The sequence below is a fragment of the Phascolarctos cinereus genome, unplaced genomic scaffold (genome assembly GCF_003287225.1).
Source record: "Phascolarctos cinereus isolate Bilbo 61053 unplaced genomic scaffold, phaCin_HiC Scaffold_2;HRSCAF=192, whole genome shotgun sequence".
NCBI classification, from domain to species: domain Eukaryota; kingdom Metazoa; phylum Chordata; class Mammalia; order Diprotodontia; family Phascolarctidae; genus Phascolarctos; species Phascolarctos cinereus.
Window position 1 is genome coordinate 355,163,447 of NW_027555625.1, and position 21,668 is coordinate 355,185,114.

The 21,668-nt window shown below is 39.3% G+C and overlaps 2 protein-coding genes across 12 annotated transcripts in view; one reads left to right on the forward strand and one right to left on the reverse strand.

Moving 5' to 3' along the window:
• Positions 1-11,878, forward strand: part of XRCC3 (X-ray repair cross complementing 3) — a 69,640-nt gene extending 57,762 nt beyond the window's left edge. For 4 of the 5 annotated variants that reach the window (XM_020971132.2, XM_020971131.2, XM_020971130.2 and 1 more), the window contains 4 exons: positions 4,834-4,988; positions 10,652-10,864; positions 11,185-11,231; positions 11,504-11,878. In XM_020971132.2, coding sequence (XP_020826791.1) covers positions 4,834-4,988; positions 10,652-10,864; positions 11,185-11,231; positions 11,504-11,723 — 635 coding nt within the window. In that variant the 3' untranslated portion in view covers positions 11,724-11,878. The remainder of the gene's footprint in view (positions 1-4,833; positions 4,989-10,651; positions 10,865-11,184; positions 11,232-11,503) is intronic. The other variant, XM_020971134.2, reaches the window with a different exon arrangement.
• Positions 6,375-21,668, reverse strand: part of KLC1 (kinesin light chain 1) — an 80,606-nt gene continuing 65,312 nt past the window's right edge. For 5 of the 7 annotated variants that reach the window (XM_020971115.2, XM_078150390.1, XM_020971116.2 and 2 more), the window contains one exon: positions 16,117-20,995. In XM_020971115.2, coding sequence (XP_020826774.1) covers positions 20,930-20,995 — 66 coding nt within the window. In that variant the 3' untranslated portion in view covers positions 16,117-20,929. Of the gene's footprint in view, positions 6,933-8,792; positions 8,866-16,116; positions 20,996-21,668 lie in introns of those variants that run through there. The other 2 variants (XM_020971118.2, XM_020971117.2) reach the window with 1 other exon arrangement.

A 21,668-nucleotide genomic window follows, 5' to 3' on the forward strand; every position in this document is an offset into this window, starting at 1 on the left:
TGACATAGGAGTGCTCAGTGAAGCACTGGATGTTTGGTACTGCATCTCTAAGTCAGACTCTATGCATTATCTGTCCTCTTCAGCATTCCTCTGCTCCTGCTGATCCGTTGTTCCTCTGCTTATGTGGCACAGTAGCTCGTCAGGGTTTTCTTTGCGTGTGACTCTTGGTAGACATTGGGCAGGATTTTTGGTTGGGGCAGAAGGAGACTGGTCCTAGTACTGAATAAAGCCTAGAAGCTTGATGTTGGCATATTGGTTGTTACAAGTGAAATTATATCTTGTCCATTCATTTGGCCCTTTTAAATTGCCATTATTTCACTACAAGGACTAGATAATGAAAATGTTCTCATACATATTAGATTATATTTTATCATAATGACCTTTGAAGTTTATTAAAATTGCTATACTAGTTTTCACAACAGGAGGGATTTTATTGTAAAATAGTAGAAAAATGTTGTCTGTCTCCTGTAATTTGTTTCCTTTGTGTGAAGTTAAATTGCTAGTTTCCTTACTGTGTATACTTGTTTTTATTGACAGTTGTGAGAAGTGAAGAAAGGGACTTTTCTTTTTCTCATAGCGCAAAAAAAGGTTCTGCTGGCTTAGCAGAATGCATTTATTATTGAGTGATGGGAGAAGCATCATTTAGACACTTCTGTCATCTTCTTTGCTGCAGTCTATATAGTGTAGTACAAATTGTTAAACTGCCTGGGGCAAATCAGTGAGTAAAGATGCCCTCTCTTACTCTGCTTTCTTCCCTTATTCCCACTGGAAAAAATTGTGTGTAAGAATACTGCGTTCTTTGAGAACTCTTAATTTGTTTCGTTAGTGTTATATTTATTAGTTGAGAACTCCAGCACTATTTCTAAGCTAATTGTCTAGTTATAATATTATTGATATTGTGACTGTATTGAATGAAATGTAACATAAGAGCACATATTGAATAGGTTTCATATTTAAACCAGGGCTGGAAATCCTTTCCCCCCTTTTTCTTTTCCTTCTGTTTTTTTTTTTTTTATCACGGGCCTGAAAATCAAGAGCCATACTCAAGAAATGACAATTATTCACAGGTTGCCATGCCAATGCAAACATCCTCCTACCCACTGTTATTGCTAAGTAACTATCATTGGTACTTGCATGTATTAAAATATTACTTTCGTAGATCTGTATTTATAGAATACTTATGAAGAGTTAGATTATAAATTAAGTAGTAGCTCAGGCCTAGCTCTTGGACCAGAGATGACATATCCCAGCTTAGGCAATAAACTTCATAACTACGAAAATATTGATATACTTACACCAAATGAAGCCAGTTTCAAAACCTGTTGAGCCAACTGGATTCTAAGAATTTCATTCATAAGGAGAAAAGGGTATTTTTTTTGTATCTTAGTATTTCAGTAATCAACATATGTGACATTTCTTAATAAGCCCTCATAACCAATCATTCAGAAGTACAAATGAGCCTCATTTTAGCCAGTAGATACATTCCTTATATGTTGGGGAAATTTCTGTCCACTCAATCATTTTCTCACAAATTTGTATTATACAGTTGGGAGATGCTTTTCTGCAGAAAAATGTTGCCACAAGACATAATAAAACCCACTCTTGTGCACGCAGAGAACTTCTTTATGTAATATATTTAGAGAAAAATAATTTTCTGGGCAAAGGCCCTCGAACAGTGCTACTAGCCAAAATAAATGAAGCTACAAAATGCAATTTATTACATGGAAACTTTAAATACCATATCACAAATTATGTTCTCTTGGGGACAAATTCATCTAAGACAAAGCTGTTAAGTCATGTTCCTTAGTTTTTTACAATTCATTCATTGACTCCCTTGGTAAAGGTAATTACTTGTTTTTAAGAACTTACGGTTTTTGTCTTAGGGTGGATGGATAGTGGCTGTTAGTGATTGTCAAATTTAGTATCCTTGGAAATTTGTTATGGAAAGTTTTGGCATGACTTTCTGCACAGGTGGGATGTCAGGTAAGTATTAAAGGCTCTTCTCTTATGTTTTATTTCCTTGAGTGTGAATTTCGTACGTATGTAGCAAATTAAGTCTTCTTTAATTGGAATACAATTTCCTAACTGAAATGCCTCAAGGAATAAGTAGATGTTATATAATGAAAAATGGAGTAGAGATAAGCCCCAAATGAAAAATTAAAATTTTAAGAACTGCTTAGACTTTGTAGATCCTAAATTTTGTTAATAATGTTCTGTAATGACTGCACCGTAACCAGCATGTATTAAGTAGAAACAGAAAACAGCATGAGGAGTGTTGTACTTTACCTGAAGCAACGAACCTTTTTTATTTCTATAATTTCTATTTCAAGTTAATTTTTTTCAAATTAGTTACATCTTATAGTAATAAAAATTCAATTTCATGTTAAAAAAAAAAAAGAAACATTAGGACAAGTTGTTCTGGCAAGGGGCCAGCATAAAAAGGGTAGACCTACAGGCAGAAAATTTACCCTAGAGCATTGTGAGAAACTTCCCCTGAAAACTGTAATTTTGAGAAGTAAAAATTGCTGACCTTTTAGAGTTCCCACACATGAAATATATATAGTTAGACACATGAAATCGGAGAATGTTTAGTCGGTGCTGCATTTGGAATCTTACTTTTAGAAATAGAGCACAGGACTCAGTATGGTCAGGATTGCAGGGACAGCACAAAAGGCCAGTGATGTTCATTCCATTAACTTCCTCTGTGATCGCTATTCAACCCAGCGTATACCAGGATGCACAGCAAAGCTATGTCCAAGGATAGAGGACGAGCTCCATGAGTTTGTTGGAATAGTAATTTACATGGATACTCATAAAATTGGTGACTTAAGTACCTGTATGGAGAAAACGGAGGTCCAATTTGTCTATTAATGTCTCTTAAATCATGGATCTTAGACACAGAGCAGTCCTTTAAGATCATCTAATCTAACTCTCTCATTTTATGAATGAGGAAATTTGAAACCCAAAGAAGTAATCTGCCCAAAGTTACAGAAGTAGAAGAGCCAGTACTTGAAAGTCGGTTCCCTGACTCTTCACTTTGCAACAAGTCAGCACTGTGTAAGTAAGGCTAGGCTATAAGGGCAGGTCATTGCTAAGGCCTGTGGAGAAGACAAACAATATAAGACATGGTCCCTCCATGCATTCTTTCTTGCCTGACAGCTTTGTGGGAAGGCCCAGAATTTCAATGCCGCCACCTCCGAGAAGCCTCTCCTAATTCCATGGACTTTTCCTCCTCACACCTCAGGTAGATCTAGGATTACACTTCTCTTGAAGTACTCATTTGTATTATTTGCTATTATATTTAGTTATTCTGTAGGTGAAGATAGTAATGATATCTTGCACAAACTTGTAGTACAGTGCAAGGCCACAGGTTACTTACACTGGAGGGTAACAAAGATTGAGGTTGGGGCAGCTATGTGGTACAGTGGATAGAGCACTGGCCCTGAAGTCAGGAGGACCTGAGTTCAAATGTGGCCTCAGACCAAACACTTGACATTTACTAGCTGTGTGACCTTGGGCAAGTCACTTAACCCCAACTGCTTTAAAAAAGAAAAAAAAGACTGAGGTACTAGTCCTTTCTTTGCCATTTCTGCCTGTTCAGTCTTGGATGAGTTCTTAACCATTAGTTTTTCCATCCATAAAACAGCGATGATAATCCCTGCTTTGCCTACTTCATGAAGTTTCTGTAAGCATTAAGCAAGTCAATGGATAAGAAAAGTGTTTTGGAAAACGGTGCATTTTTATAAGATCATAGATCCATAGCTGAAAGAGACCTTCTAGTCAAGCACCTTCACTTAAGAGATGGGGAAACTGAGGCCCAGACAGGTTAAGTGACTTGCCCAAAATCACAAAATAGGCATTGATGAGCCTGGAATTCCTGTTGGACTCGGTTATACTCGCAGATCTTGTGTCTGCCATTCAGGCGTGCTGCTGTCAATACCCTCCTGTCCCGGACCCACAGCCTCATTCCCAGGCACAGTTTTTGGGCACTGACCCAGATGAGGGTGAATTCTATTTACTGGACTTCCTGGATGTATGAACAGGTCAAGGACAAGCATAATGGCCCCACAGACTTATTACTGGTAAGGAGATGGAGATACAAATATGGGGGCAGCTTCTTTTATGCTCAGCCCAAATGAACCCAGTTTCAGAGTCCAGGTCAAATCTGTGGCAGGAGTTCCTTTAGAGCAAGAAGGCTTGTTTTGGAAGGTTGTCTGCTTACCTGCCTTCCTCCCCTTTACACTTCCCAGTGTGATCAGCAAAGCATTTCAAAAAGAGCTTTTGATTTTATTGGTGTGGGTGCTGTCTCTACAACACAGATTTTAAATCCTTCAGTAAAAGGTTCACCAGAGGGACGCTGGTGAGAAAAGACATCATTTGTTGGCCAAACATCATGAATCTCTCCACACGTGGGTTAGAACAACAGATGTAAAGAAGGCTTTCAGGGGCAGCTAGGGGGCACGGTGGTAGAGCACTGGCCTTGGAGTCAGGAGGACCTGAGTTGAAATCAAGCCTCAGACCAAACATTTGAGACGAGCTGTGTGACCCTGGGCAAGTCACTTAATCCCAACTGCCTAAAAATTAAAAAAAAAAAAATTAAAGAAGGCTTTCCCACTTAGAAAGTCTTGTACTTTACTGGAACGACCTTCAAAAATCCAGTCACTTCTTTTCCAGAATGAGGCATCAGAGGAGAGCTTCACTGGAAGATGACAAGGAATGTATGAAAGTATAGAAAACATACAAAAACTGTGTTGAGAGTGACAGGTGGGAGATACAGGCTAATTACTGTGGACTCTATCTAGTTAAAAGAAGAAACCTGTTTTTGCTTTTTAGGTGTGATCTACATTTGTACAGAGGATGTTTTCCCAGACAAGCGTTTGCAGCAGCTTATAGCTCTACAGCATGAGCTGAGGACAGATGTTCCAGGAGAGATCATCAAGAAAATTAAATTTGGCAACTCTATCTTCATTGAGCATGCAGCAGACATAGTGAGTATTCTGGCCCTGCCCTGCACCCCAGCAATATATGGGGGGGGGTTCTGATTAGTCTGGGGGAATTGAAATTTCATACCAAAGATAATTAGGGTGATCAGTTTTGTACAATAGAGCAAAGGACAGCAAACTACTGCCTGCTTTTGTATGTGGCCTGGTTTTTACATTTTTAAGTAAAGTTTTATTATATTTAAAAATGTAAAGCCATTCTTAGCTTGCAGCTGTTCAAAAACAGGGAGAATACCAGATTTGGCCCTCTGGCCATAGTTTGCCAACCCCTGCTGTAAAGGGTGGTCTTATTTCTTAAATTATCTTCATCACCTAGGATCCTTAATAGTCTTTACAATTACTTGTACGATGCTGTAACAGAAAGCAGTATATATTGGAAGAATATGTCAACTGGCAGGGCTAAGTAAGATATCTGAAGGTTTACAACAGGCTGCTTTATAATGTTTTTTTTTAAATTGGATTCAGTATCTTAATCATAATGGTAATGGCTAACATCCGTGTAGCACTTATTTTGTGCTAGGCACTGTGCTACGTGCTTTACAGCTCTTTCATTTGCTCCTCACAACCCTGGGAGGTAGGGGCTACTATTGCCCCCATTTTACAGATGAGGAAACTGAGGCAGAGTTTGAGTGACTTGTCCAGGGTCACCCAGTTAGTAAGTACCTGAGACTGGATTTGAATTTGTCTTCCTGATTACAGACCTAGTGCTCTGCCCAATGCAACACCTCCCTCTCAATGTGATGAGTTTGTGGTGTTACTCTGTGTGTGTGTGTGTGTGTGTGTGTGTGTATACACATACAGTTTTAAATTCCACTCCCTAAAGTGAATGCTGTAGATTGTATTATTCCTTACCACTATATGATGACCTGTACCTAGAAGTTAACATTTCATCACTTGCCGAGTAAAGAATTTAGTGTGAAAAAAGGAAGCTTGGTAATAATTGTCATTGGAGAAGTCAGATTTCAGCACAGGGTGAGTAGCCCTAGCTCACTGAACAGTTGAAAGCAGACTGGCCTGCAGTGAATTCCTTCCTGTCTCTGAGCCTTGAAAGGGAGGCAGACAGTGGTCTAAACTTAGGTCTCCCAGGTCCCAGCCCTGATGTTCTGTGGAGCCAAGTCTTGGGATCCTAGACTTACCAGATCTGCTGGTTAAAGTAATAAAGACATGGAGAGAACATTTGCTCCAGCCCTCTCGTTTTAGAGACAAGATGGGAAGTACTAAAGAAGGTGGGTCTAATGTGCACATTTTCTTCTCATCTCTTGAGTCTCCTCATCAGGTGGATGGAATAAGGGATTTTAAAAGGTGTCCTTGTTATAGAGATTTCACCTAATTCAAAGGTATTTCCACATAAAGATAACTTTAAAGAATAAAAGGTATAGAGCAATAAAATTTAATTTTAAAAAATTTACAGTAAAATACATTAACACACATAGCTCCAAATGAAATAACATAACAGGATATTATACACAGAGGCACAGACCTTTCCAATGCAGACTCAGTACATGGCAAAGCCACAGACTTCAACCCTGCAGTCAGCCCCACAGTCTCTGGGAGAGTTGGGGGAATAAATGATGAAAAAGAGGAAACCAGCAGCATTCTCCTTTAAGAGCAGAGGCTGAAATATACAAAAGACATTCAGGGACACTGACCAACTCCCCAGGTTTGTGCTGTCACCGAAAAAGACTCACAAAGGTCACGGTCCTGTGTGATCCTGACAAATCATACAAAGATTAGTAGCAAGTTCCACAGCAAGAACAGCCATAATGAAACCTTGTTAAATAACCACCAGCTCCCAGGTGGTTGCTCCAAGCCTCGACTATAGCCCTATTGGCTCCACATGGGACGGTGTTCCCAGCAGCGAGAGGTTACAAAGGCAGCAGCTGTGCTCCTGGTGGACACTTCTGACAGGGAGGTCACTGTGGAAACTCTTCACTGAAAGAGAAGACAGCATCAAAGGAAATGGACACTGTTCTGGGTGTGTATAGCTCTAGGATTCTTGAAAATTCCCCAAAACGTGTACACCCCTACAGGCCTTCAGCAGCGCATTCAGATGCCTATGAGAAAAAGGTCTTCGGAAGCTATCAGAGAGATGCAGGGCCAGTTAAGGAAATAAAGCCATGAAGAAGTGTTTCCCAAGGCCCCACAGCAAGGCGCTGACAGAGCAGAGATGTCCTCACAGCCCTTGGGTGGCCAGGACCAAAGCCTACAGGGTCCAAGTGCCCCACTGACAAGTCACATGCTCCAAGAACCTATCATTTCATATTTGACATGCATCCAGTCTGTGGATTGTCCTGATCTCTCGGCTTTCCCTGTCCTCACATTCACTGCCCGTAGTGTCACCAGGGGGTGAAGAGGGTTGTGAAAGAGTGAGTCTCAGATCAGTTCTGTGCCTGGTCGGCTGCTCTGACAGAAGGATTAGTTGGGTAAACTGGAAGCTAAACACTGAAAGTGAAGCTTTAGTATTCCTTTTTCTATACTATAAATTGGCTGCACTCCACTTTCTCGGAGAGATCATGCACACGTTTGTAGCGACACGTTGTTGATGTAAAGCACGTTGCTGTAGTGCTTTGTGATTTACAAACCTACAGTAAATAGAGTACAGCAAGAGTGCCAGCAGGGGAAAGATTTATTCATACTGAATGGGCAGATCAACTTCTTTCCCCTTTTGCTGCTAAAAAAAAAAACATCATAGCTGCTCCTCAAATGTGTTTTTAGCTTGCTCCCCTGCCATCAGCAGAGACGATCAGGGTGAGGAGGGTATGCGGACGGCCTTGAAGGTCTCCTCCAGCTCTAAACCTCTGATGCTTTTGTTTTACTAGGGTAAGCAGAGGCCTTTCAGGTTTCACATGATTTGCTCTTCCTCGCCAGCGCATTTATCATAACCAAGTTTGATGTCTCTGTGTCTTGTCCTTGGGCTCACACTTTCCTGCTACAATAGGGACCCCAGCGGTGGCTCTTCTATTGATTCCAGCTCTCATAAATTCTCGAAGGGCCTCACTGTCTCAGACCTAGGGTATTGCATCTGCCCCAGAGACTCTGGGCTCAGTACATGCAGACCTTCCCTGTGCTCTCTTCCTTCCTTTGAAATCTTGAAACAGGAGTCATAAAGTACGTTCCTCACAACAAGGTACAAGTATCCTTAGTATTTTTATCTTCCTTACACATGTAAGGAAACTGAGAGAACTCATACTTCTATTTATTTTGTTTTGTGTGTATGCTGTCTCCCCCTGAAAAGATGTAAGCTCCGTTAGGTCAGAAACTGTTTCACTTGTGACCTCATATCCCCAGCACCTAGCACAGTGCTTCTAGGTCCTTGGGTACAGACTTTTGACTCTGTCCATCTTTTACAGAACAAATCCTTTCATTAAGGGGATTTGTTCTGTGAAGTTTAGATTCAGTCAAAGGACTGCACTTGAGGGACCTAGAGGGCACGTGTCCTCAAGGCTGCACGTTCCCCACCCCTGCCCTGGCACATAGTAGGTGCTTAAGAAATGCTTTAGTGATTGAAAAGACTTGGTCCTCTGGGCCCTAGCCTGCTCTTGCTACTGCTACCATGCTAGTTGCCGTTTTTCATTTCTTAGACACAGGTTCAAATGGGGGACCCTGAGTAAGGTCCAGAGACTTTGACTGTAAGTTCCTCCTAGAGGGTAGTGTGCTTGGCTGGTCTCGGGGCAGACTTGCTCAAAGTTCTGGCAACATTAAACACACCCCACTCTCATAAGCATGTACATGCATATGTGCGCATGCACCCCCTCCAAAACAATAAAGGGGACAGGAGGGGAGGCGACTCACATTAATGGAAGAGTCTTCCAAACCACTACTGCTGCCATCATTCTCGACAAAAATAGGTTCTATTGGAGACACCCTGGAGATTTAAACAAAGAATTAAATTCAATTAATGGGGCTATCAATCAACCCAGACACAACAGATAATTTGTCAATACTTGAGCTTGCTACAAAAGCATGGAACAGAAAGCTCGAGGCTGAGTAACTGGCACAGTGCACTATACCAGGCCTCCTCCCTTGTATGTACAGAATTCATATTCTGCCCTTCAAAACAATACAGCCCATAGATTCAGGTGGACAATTAGCTGAACAGATGAGTCATTCTGCTTCAAGGGAGGCAGAAGCATCTCTCCTGGAATGGGCCCTGCATTACCTGAGTCTGCCCTCCCCTAAGCTTAGCCCAGGGATGGTCACAGCCAACATCCATGGTTGGGCTTTGTCTCATCACCATTCTTCTTCATTGGAACCTCTTAGGATTTAGGAACTGTGGCTAGAATAGAATCCCACCTAACTGCTCACCATCACCCTGGGCAAGTCTTAAACCTCTCTGGATTGTGTGAAATAATGTGTGTAAACCATAAGCTATGCAAATGTTTCTGTAGGGATTTGTTTTTAATGCCATCAGCAAGCTGGAAGCTCCTAGCCCAACACCCTCAACTAATGCACATCAGCTGGTCAGCACTGTCCAGCCTCAGAGAGGGGGTTCTTAACCTGGGGTCTATAAACTTATTTTGAAAACAATATTTTGATAACTGTATTTCAGTAAAGTTGTTTCCTTCTGTAATCCTCTATGCATTTAAGAATGTTGTTTTGAGATGGGATTCATAGGCTTCACCAGATTGCCCATGGGATGCAGTGTAAAAAAAAAGGCAAAGAACCCCAGCTTGAGAGAGTTGCCTGGTGCACTGAGAGGTGGCTACTTACCAAGGATCACACAGTGAGACCCATCCAACTTCAAGGCCTTCTCTCTATCCGTGACGCCTGGTGTCCTCATGGGCATTACCACCACATTTACTTACATTCCAGCCCCCCTCCCCACCCCCTTCCCCATTGTTTTTCTTTGGTGTCTGTGTCTTGTCCTTGTCAGTTGGGGATATGAGAATTAAAGAGCATACTCATCTGTCAGCCCTACAGTGCAGACTGTCAGTAACCAACACTGACTGTCCAGGGGAGTGCCTACCAAAGGAAAGTATATTTCTCTGGACCATTGAGGAATTTCTTCGGGTCTCCTGCTACACCATAACTCACAGCTGCTGCAGAAAAATGGGAGGACTGTAGTTGGGAAAGGAAATATTTGAGTAGTTCTAGAAAACTGAAGATCATTTTTCTCTTCCCCTTATGTCTTAAGGATTTAAAATCTATTAGGCCTCAGGATTGTGATCTGAAGGGTGCTTCTTTCTGTGTGGCGGCCAGTCCTTTGTGTTTGTAGTGACCTCTCAGGCATGTGTTAATGATTTTTTGGTATAGCTAAACAGGGTTCAGGCTCACAGGTGGGCCAAAGACAGGCAAACTCCAACTTCAGCTTGAACTTGTTCAGATCCACTTTCCCAACCTGTTTTCCCACGTGTTTACTTTTAGTATTCTGGGACAACTGTCTAGAGTGGAATGGAAGGAAGTATCTCATCAGTGGGCTACTGTTACACACTAGATTAGAAAATTGGATAGGTGGGGCCTCTTTCTATGATCCCAAATTGTATTTTCCCTCAATATCAGACAATAGAGAGGTTCGATATCATCCTCAGTTACTGAAGGAAGCTACCTATGGTAAATACAGGATGTCAAATGATATTAGTTATCAGCTTAGGGTATAACTAAGGTTATGGGTCACAGTGCACGTTCCCACCACTCTCGCACTCTGGTTCCAGGAGACATTGTTTGAGTGCATTACTAAAAGGGCTCCCATCTTGCTGTCTCGAGGAATGGTCCGCCTGATCATCATTGACTCCATTGCTGCCCTGTTTCGCTGTGAATTTGGCATCCAGCATTCCATTACAAAAGCCAAATATTTACAGAGTCTTGGAGCAAAGTTGCACCAATTAAGCAATGGATTCCAGAGCCCAGTATTGTGCATTAATCAGGTATGAACTTTCTTCACCTACAAATACGCTCAATGAAAGATGTTCATTATTTGTGAAAAGGGAAGTGGTTCTTTTTGTTTTTTAAAGAAAGGGTCAGTGGTAGGTAGTACTGCAGTCTGGCCCCTGAGTGTTATCAGATGGGTCTTAATGGGGGGAATATTCTGCTATCTCCCACAGCAGATGATATCTAAATCACTATCTGTCCCTCAAAAACCTATTAGCAGCTTGGGTGCTCCCTACCATCATCAAGGGCGGTCAAAGAGTCATTTCACCTTTTAAACAGTAGTTACCAGGATGGAACCCAATTTTGTGTTTTCCAGATAACATATACAGTGGATGAGAGAGGGCTTGCTGGCACTAATATGGAGTAAGTATCATCTCTATCAGACCCATTTTGATTCGTCATATTTCTGTGTTTTTGTGAAGGGCTCTTATCCTTCCATAAGGTTAGGTGTAGGAAACTTGTGATAGCTAAACTGAGCTAGCCCAGTTGAAGAGAAGCTACTAGACAGAATTACTCAGCCAAAAACGAGAAACTGAAATCAGACAGAAAATGTATTGGGGGTGTTGATGGTTTTTAAAAAGATCAATGTGTGTATAAACCCAGCAGTGACCAACTGTTCCTGTCTTGTTCTTTAGTGTACTTGAAAGAGTTTCTCCAGCACTTGGAATAACCTGGTCTAATCAACTACTAATGAGGCTGATGGTCAGTCGCTCATCCTGTGAGTTTTCCAGAGATACAGATGCCTCCGCTACTGGAACTGTTGTTAGGACACTAAGTGTTATTTTTGCACCACATCTGCCCCAGTCTTATTGTCACTACATGGTCAACGCAGAGGGTGTAAAAGGAGCAGAGTAAGGCAATTACTACAATCACAGCAATTTAGAAGTACAAGGGAAATGATACCTTCCACGAAAATCTTTATTAATCTGTAGTTTGTAATATGTGTCTGTGTACTGTGTCTGTATACATTACTACTGAGCCCTATTTTCAAACAAAGTGTTACCACTGAATAGTTTAATGTCATTCTGTTAGCTTCATGGGTTGGTCCAGAGAGGGTTGAATTGTTCATTTTTAGTGAATTTTTTTATAAGCTAATTACTTCTTTCCATGACTACACCCTTGCTGTAAACTAAAATTAAGACTCTAACCTTTGGAAGGCTGAGAACTATCGCGGCAGAGGCTATGTGAGATGCAAGCTATCAGCATTTGAGGAAAGAAATTTGTCAAATGCCCATAACAAGAATTATGACTTTTAGCCACTATAGCTTTAAACTAGTCCTTAATGGTAAAGAATTTTCTAGTGGCTCTGAATTGCTTCTAAGGATAAAATATTTATTTGGCATTTAAAGCATTTAACTTTCCAGATTGATTTCACATTAATTCCCCATTCTACATTCCAGCCAAAATAGCCCAATTGCTATTTCCCTGCCCTCCCTGTAATATTTCTTCTGCTTTGGTGCCTTGACCCAGGCTTATCCTCATGTTCTCCTTCCTCCTTATTGAACTCCTGATTCCTTTCAAGGCTGCAGTTAAGTGTCATTGTAAGCAAGGCTTTTCCTGACCCTCCCCCCTCCATGATTAGTGTTTTTCCTTGGCCCCATATATTTGCCTATACATGTTAAAGTTCCATCCCTGTCCCTGTTTCTCCCCCCACCCCACCCCTTCAAATGTAAGCTCCTTGAGGACAGGCACTCTTCAGTTCTTTTATCTTTGTATCACTTCCCCTGTGATGTAGGTGCTTAATAAATCTTTGTTAAAATTATATGTACAGATAGATAGACAGACAGACAGACAGACAGACAGACAGACAGACAGACAGACAGATAGATAGATAGATAGATAGATAGATAGATAGATAGATAGATAGATAGAGGGCACAGGGTGAGTTGAAGATGAATGGGTGGTATCTGGAGAATAAAATTAAGGGGTGAGAGGATTATACTGGGAGAAGGAGAAACAGATGTAGAATGGGGCAAATTATCTCACATAAAACAGACAAGAAAAGGCTTTTACAGTGGAGGGGAAGTGGGGGAAGGTGAGAGGGAATGAGTCAATCTTATTCTCATTGGATTTGGCTTAAGGAAGGAATAACATACCCAATTGTGTGTGGAAAGCTATATTACCCTACGGGAAAATGGGGGGGGGGAAGGGATGATAGAGGGAGGGCAGATTGGGGGAGGGGAGTAATCAGAAGCAAACACTCCTGAGGATGGACAGGGTCAAAAGAGAGAATAGAATAAATGGAGGGGGCTGAGGGAGGGGGGATAGGATGAAAGGACATACAGTTAGTTTTCCACAACATGACTACTATGGAAGTGTTTTGCATGACTATACATGTATAACCTGTATGGAGTTGCTTGCCTTCTCAGTGAGGGTGGGTGGAGAGGGAGGTAGGGAGGGAGAAAATTTGGAACCCAAAGTTTTAAAAACAAATGCTAAATATTGTTTTTCACATGCAACTGGGAAATAAGATATACAGGCAATGGGGTACAGAAATCTATATTGCCCAACAGGAAAATAGAAGGGGAAGGGGATAAGAGAAAAGGGGGGAGGGGTGTAGAAGGGAGGGCAGATTAGCAGAAGGGGTATTCAGAATGCATGCTGTCTTGGAGAGATGGAGAGAAAATCTGGAACTCAATCTTATGGAAGTGAATGTTAAAAACTAAAAATTAATAATTAATAAATAAATAAAATGTTTGTTAAATTGAAGTTGAGGTGTGCTCTAAAAACTCTTTAGTATCTACATTAACCCTTACCACTGATGGGAAATGAAAATTGCCCCATCAGCCTCTCCCAAAACCTTTGCCCTTTTTGTTTCAGTGACCATAAGAAGATGTATATGAACTAATAAAGAGTGAAGTAAGCTGAATCAGGAAAACAATACATATGATGACAATAACACTGAAAATGAAAATATATTATAAATGACCAAACTTGCTCCAGAGAAGAGATAAGAAAATAATTCCCTGGGACATGAGGGCGTGCTATGGACATGGAACATCAGGGATAGCTTGCTGGATAAAGAAGCAAGAAGGAATATAGTCAGAAATATACATAAAAACAAAAGATATGTCAGTTTTTTAAATATTAAAAGATTAAAAAATATAGTCAGTGACTGATGCTTTCGGTTCTATCAAGTTTATACCAGCTGGAACAATTACCATTCTAACTGACATCTTCTGGCCAAAGTTATTGAAAGCAGACAGTTGTACATCGGCATGAAACTCTGGCTCTAAGACATTTCAGAGAATCCCTAGGTGGCAGCAACTGTTCCTCCTTTGGGCTCTTGGTGAAACATTTCCCTAGAAGTTCAGCTTTTGAAATGGTAGAATATGAGCATTTTACCCCCTCGAAAAGTTAGACGAATATGCTATAAAAAATTCTATTACAGCAACAAATCACTTCAAAGATACTGTGTTAGAACTTGTTCACATTTGGATACTGCACTCACCTTTAATCTAATCCAAGGTTGCAATAGGTTCCTTTTTAGTATCGTGCTCAAAAATTTGGTTATGAAGTTCTGAACTAGCCTCTGCTCTAAAGACATTGCTCAGCCTGTCTCTTACTTATAGCCAAGCTTATGGGCCAAGATTATTTTCATTCTTAAATATCACATAAGACAGAGCTGTGCCATTCCTAACTCTAATTAAGGTGAGCCACCAATAAGCAAATGATTTTCCATATACACATTTATCCTAGTTTTATTTTAAAGGATCATTCCATCTTGTCTTCCCACCCACATCAAGCTCCTTCTTTTTGTCTAGGATTTTGAAGAAAGGCTCAAAAAGATTTTTAAATGAAATGAGTCAATCAGCCAATGAAACAGTGAAACACCAAAAAGTACTTGATAGAAAGGAGAATAAACAAAAATAAAAAACAGTAGATTCAGATTTGGAGGGGCTTTTTTTTTTTACCATCTCCTTCTTTCTTGTCCTACAGCTTGCCTAGGCCCAAGTAGCCAAATCAGTTGGGCAAATTAGTCTCTGAAACTTTTACTAATAAAATTACATGGGGCAGCTAGATGGCACAGTGAATAGAGCACTGACCCTGAAGTCAGGAGGACCTGAGTTCAAATCCAACCTCAGACCAAACACTTGACATTACTAACTGTGTGACCCGGGGCAAGTCACTTAACCCCAACTGCCTAAAAAACAAAAGAATACATTAAGCTAGAAATTCTACAGTTGTAATTCACTTTATGATTTGAAAACATGGTATAAGCCAACAATTTAAGGGAAATAATACCAGTTAGTTGAGCTTAGGACCCAGAGGTCAACAGTGGGTATTCATCTCAAACAACAAACTTTTACAAACTATAACTGTTGGCAATTTGGCAGACAAATCTTTCAGTAAGAAATTAAAAATTATGAGTATTATGCTCCCGTAAGAGCTGACACTAACTGATGTGACTGATTGTGGGGCAAAATCATACAACTCACCTAAAAGTCTGCCTTCCCCCCATTTGCATGTTAATAGCTGCTGTCCATTTAATTACAATAATGTAACATACATTATCTCATTTGATCCTTATAACTTTATGTAGATAAACAAGTGAGACTTGCCCAGTTATATAGCTAGTAAATGCAGGGGATAAAAGCTGAACCTTAGTTTTTGCTCATTCCAATGACATGAGACACTCTTACTCTCTGCCACAATGCCTCTCAGTAACAGAAGACTGTCACACTGATTCTGGTGTAGTTTACTGATCTAGGAAATGAGATTCTGACGAAAAACATTAAACACTTAATGTGAAAACAATTAACTATACAATATTTACACATTCACATACCTGAAAAGAGTATTACTATGCAAGGGAACAATTCAGGTTTGGGGGGGGGGCGCGGGGGGGAGTGAAAGAAAACAGAGCTTTTCAGAAAGTAAATATTTGGGTAAAATCTTCAAATACTGTTGGCCTTTTTCGTTGGGCCCCTCATATTTCTAGAAGAACCTAAGTTTAAATCAATTCTGACAAATCACTAAGATTTTTAGTATTAAAATTACAGGATTCCCTGTTAGACATTCTCTAGTTATAATTCACAACTTGTGACGTAAAGAAATATCAGCCTGCAAATTTAAGGAAAATAAGGTCAGTGTGCTTGGTGTGTTTTATGAGCCCTCATGCAAAAGCACAGTGAACTTAATTAACTTGTAGCGAATAAGTTTGTTTTTGTAATTTTTGAGAAAAATGGCAACAGGCCCTCTATGTAAGATAAATAGCACATTTAAAAATAAGACCAAGGCACTGAGATGCAGCACATAAATTTAATAGAAATGACACACACTTCTGAAAACATGCAGTAAATCCCAGAATCAATGTAAACATCAGCTTTGACACTACCATCAATAAACAGGTTATAAAATAGGTATCGAGTGAAAACTTTTATACCAAGCTTAAGAAATGAAATTATACTTTTCTAAGAGAGAAAGCTCCAAGACAGGCACTCCACATGCTTGTTACTACTACCTCCATGCCCTGTATCAAGCAGTGTGGGCTACAGAAGCTGTGATGTAGGTGGTATATATGCGCACCTCACTCACTGCCTCTAGTATCTGTAACAACTCACATCTCTATAGCATTCTAAGGTTTGCGAAGCACTTTCCCCAGAACAGCCATGTGAGGTGGTAGCAATATTGTCCCCATTTTACAGATAAGGATCACTTGCCCAGGGACCCACAGCTAAAAAGCACCTGAAGAGGAGTCACACTCAACTCTCCTGACTCCAGAGCCCAGTGTTTCCTCTGCTACTTCTCCCTACGGTGCCTACAAATGTGTTTCTAGAGCTTTGGTCCTAACAACCAGTGCTTTCACTGAGCAAGTATTAGATGTGCAGTTTCCCCTCAAAAGTACACTGAGCACTATGTACTTTATCCCATCATTTTCATCAGTAGGAAAGCAAACATTTCTTAAACTTATGAAATACACAGTAAATATTTTATAAAATGTTACTTTGTCAAACTATTCTTTGGACAAAGCTAGTATCTTTAAAAAGGAAACTAAAAAAGTGACAAGAGCATCAGAGTCCAAAGTGCTACAAAAGAACAACTCTAGATATGGTCCTCTCTAGATATGGTCCTCAGCTTTAGTAGTCTATTTTAAAACACTGCCATCCTAGAAAGGCATCAGACATACTCTAGACTTCAGACACAAGAACCTATGCTAAAATTCTTATCCTATCCAAGCATGTCAGCCATTCTTACCTTTTAAGTCTATTTTCCAGATGCGATTTGTGATTTCTAGCTTATCTTCATTATCCCTTTATCAAATACTTAAGTCACCCTTCAAATTCTGAGGAATTAAACAGTTAGTGTCTGGGTATTAGACTCTCCTCTGACCAAATGACCTTCGTGATACAGTTCAAGTCCAAGAGACTTGTGTGTCCTTACGTTAAAAATAACCATAGGGGAGAGCCCTACATGATTATTATTTTTTTTAAATCTAATCGGTGTAAACTTCTTGAAAATATTAAGTGCAGAGACTTGGTCATCTCATTAATTAGTTTCCTAAGTAGGTACATGTCTAACAAAGCAATCTCTACAGGAGTTAGAAACCTTCAAAAATCTATTCTACATCATTTCAGACAGTCAATCATGAGTTCCTAACACAACATATCTGTGCTCTCTTCTATGAATAAACCTAACAATTACATTTAAAACATGATACTTTTCAGCAGCACTCTGACCAGAGTTACCAAAAAACATACCCAAGCTGTACATGTGACCCTATCACATACTGTAAACATACATAAGAACAAGTGCTAACATGCATTTTCAACAACAGAAACTCAGATAACCAAATGTTAGAAACCTACTGTTTAGCAGGCTATGTAAACCCATTAACATTCACCATATTCATCAACCTACATATAAACTTTAAATAACTTTGTGATTTTTCACTGACCTTTCAAAGTGAGGCAGAGAATGGTAAAAAACCACACAATATGAAAATGGTCTACCTACAGCCCTATTATCTCATTAAAAACTGTAATATGTTCCCAGGGAGTTAGTCATCCCTGAAGCAAATAGATTCTTTCCTGAAGATTTTACTAGAGGACAATTTTAGGTATGACAGCATAGTACTGGTCCATAGTAACTTCACCTCTGATATTTCTCATTAACTTTTGGTGCTCACTAATCGTCATAATTCTTGCACAAGTTGCACTTAAGAAACTTACGTGCAAAAACATAGAAATGTGTGCAGGATTCGTTTCTCTCCAATGCTGATGGTAAAATCTTTCTTGGCTAAACATTAGCAAGAAACAAATGGATGTGAATATAAGAATGTGAATATAAAAAGACATCTACTTGGATTTAAAAAAAAAGCAATTTCATTTCAGAAATCCAATTAAAATAGCAACACACTGGTAGATTTGTTTGCATCGTTATGAAAATCTAAGAATCAGGATTTCAAGCAGAATTTTCCATGTTAAACTGTCGTCTTGAAATGTAGCCAAGAAGAATGCAATCAAAGTTCTCAAAAGGGAAATTAATTTTCAGCCTGGTTTCACTAGAGATGTTTTTCTAATTCTTATGGTCTCAGATGTTATGAAATCCACTTGTATGATTTCCAATCAGTAAGTTATTGAAAGATGAAAAATCACAACTATATATCTGCAGAGAACTGAGACTAACCTAAATTGGATTCTTTAACAAAGATGTAAAAGTAGATCTAATAACATGAAATTCTACTTTCAAGTCTTTGTTTCCATCCACCCTAACTGTGCCCTGGTTTTGTTATCCTAGAGTGAACTGGACCATCAGTCATTAAGTTGTTGTTTACATTTTGTGCATAATGCAATCAATTTTGATTAGGGAAAGGAAAGAATTTTAAGATGTGACTGGAGAGAACAAAGTAAGGAAAGAGTAAGCAATACAGCCTATTTTCATTTTTTTTTAAAACTATACTTGTGATTTTATCAATTTAGGAAACTCCTGGAAAAGACCTCTGGAACTTGTTCTAGCAATACAAATTGCCCCCCTCATTGCACTTTATGGTTGGGGCACTTAAAGGATAAATAATATGCCCAGGGTCAAACAATCAGTTATGTATCAGAGACAAAACTTGAACCCAGGTCTTCCTAATTCCAAGACTAGCTCTCTATCCACGGTACCGTGCTGCCCATCACCTTCTCATGTGTAATGAATCCTGTATTTTATATATCAAATTTAAATACAGCACACCTAGTCCACTAAAAAATGGGATTTATAGAGCCATGAAATCAAAACAGCTGTCCCTGGCTATTTCTGCTATCTTCTTACAACCTGATAGAAAATTTCTAAGTATATCTAAAGTACATCTATTTCTATAAAATTTTAAAGGCAAAATAAATGCAAAACATATGTTCCAGTTCTATGGGAACCCTCAAGCTTAAATGCTATCGAGAAGGGCAATTTGGAGGCTATGTGAAGCAGCATGGTCTCATCGTCAGGGAAAGGAGGAAAGAGAAGACTGGATAGTACACTGGAAAAGTAGGAATCACATAATAATGCTAATGGTCATGGAACAGGAAATCTTCTACAGAAGGCAAGTACAATGGTCATTCTGATATTGAAAGTCTATGCACATAACTGAAAAAAGTGCATACACACCTCATACAGATACATAATCTTTGCAATCTATTACAATATATTAATAACTATACAAAGTTATTTTTAACAAATTAACTTTAAAAATAAAATTGCTATAAAATAATCCCAAAGAGTTTGTTCTCTTAAATTCACCAATAAAATATGATACAGTATGGGAAACTAAAATTAGCAGCATTATCACTATGTGTAAAATGTCTACATTAGACATTAGCTATGTAGCCAACTTCAAACAAGTTCTCTATAGAGATACTACTAGGCAAGTATTTTATAGGAAACACTTAAGTGCACTTCACATACAGATGGCTTCATTACTGCATTAAAATAAAATCAAAATGTTTGCTCATCTGCATTTCACAACAAGGAAGGTCATAATCTTTTCTTTTTAGCCTGCTCACAAGCAAAAAGTTGTAGATTTGTATTTCTGTAACACGAAGTATATATTCTAACTTTATGATTTTATCAATAAGTAAATTCTTCCTTTCTTTTTCGTTTCACAATGCTCAATCACTGAGGACTGCTTGTAGCTTATTACACTCTCCAAGTCTTACAGAACTTCTCAAGAGTGACCTGAAATCAGCCCTCTGATGTCATGAGGTGACCCAGGTGGGTCCTCTTTCCAAAGGTATAGCTTTTTAGTTTACAGTAAAGCCTAAAGGAAGACAATAGAATACCACCTGTCATCCAGCCAGAACCTGTCTTGGGGTTAATATATGCTGCTGAGGTCCCCAAAAGCACCAACCGACTGTGACACAGGAAAGGGCAATTTGGGGGCTAGGGCTATATCTCTTCTAGTTCTGTGAAGCATGATGGCCTGGTACAGAATCAATTGTTTCATTTCCCCTTATGACCAGTTGTATAGGCCCTAGTAAGAACTGGGCCAAAAAAGGAACAGAAATAAAGTCAGCATAATTTAGTGCAATTACTAACTAAAGGGAAGTGTGACAGACCATCTTTACCACTTGTTGGCCCCCTCACTCTCCTTCCATGGATGAGCCTATCTTTGTTACACAGGTGTCCCAGTTTCAATCTCTATTCTAGGAGCCATGCATAAATATAAAGGCATTAAATGGGCTGCCAGCAGCAGTGGAGCAAGCTGAACCTGCCTATACTATGCCATAGTAAAGAGCTAATGAGTAACCTGATTGGCTACTTTCAGCCCTGGGAATCTAGAGACCATCCTGTTCTTTCTTATGTTGGTATGTTTGAAATATCAGTGTTTCTATAGCTCATGGCTACTGTGATAGCAAAATCTATTAGTAACAAAGCTCAGGATAAGCACAGAAGATAGCAGTGACCCTACAGTCCCTTTAAAAGGAAAAAGTCACTACATTTTAAAAGTAATATTTTTGGAAATATAAAAAATCAGAGTCTTTTGCAAGGGAACCTCTAATCTATATGCTCCTAACAAGAGTGACGAGGAACCAAAGCTTTGAGAGTCTCAGTGCTCCGTTAATAGCTACTTCAGTTCCAGCACCTCAATGGGCTAAGTCAGTGTGACTGGCACTCAGAACTCTCGAATCTGTCAGACAATTATTTCGTTCCTGCATGAAAATAAAATGGGAAAGAGTTATATTTTATGTAGAATATCAAATGATTCAAGTAAATAAAATGCTTCAAGTGATCTTAAAATACTACTAGTAATAATATAAATCTAAAATTGATACTCCTTAAGCTCAATCTATATATATATTTAGACTTAATGTCATGTTAAGAGGCATCAGATACTATTAGAAAAACAAAAACTGGTTGTTTTATTTTACTTCTATTAAAGCAAGCTCTTAATGTGTTCTAAGCAACTCTCAAGATCTAAATCCAAAAATTATGGTTTTAAATCGAATGTGAAGACCTACAGTTAAGAAATGTGCTTCTCACTGGTTACTTACTTGTTCACCTTGGGGATATTTTAAAGTTAATGGGAGCTGTCACTCTTATGGTGAACAAAAAAAACCAACGCACCAATGTATTTATAGGGCTTATTGCCCTTAGTAGTAAGAAAAAAATGGACTTGATATTTTTATCATTTAGTTTTTGTATGGGCAGCCTATTTTCCCAGGAAGAGAGTCAGTGGTTCAGTAAGGACAGTGATCAAATGAGCTATATCACCAGGTCACAATAAAGACAAATTCAAACTATGATTATTTTTTGGACCATGACTGGCTTTAACTTAAGGCACCTGACTGTAATTCCTAATTCAAAGATTCCCAGTCACTCACA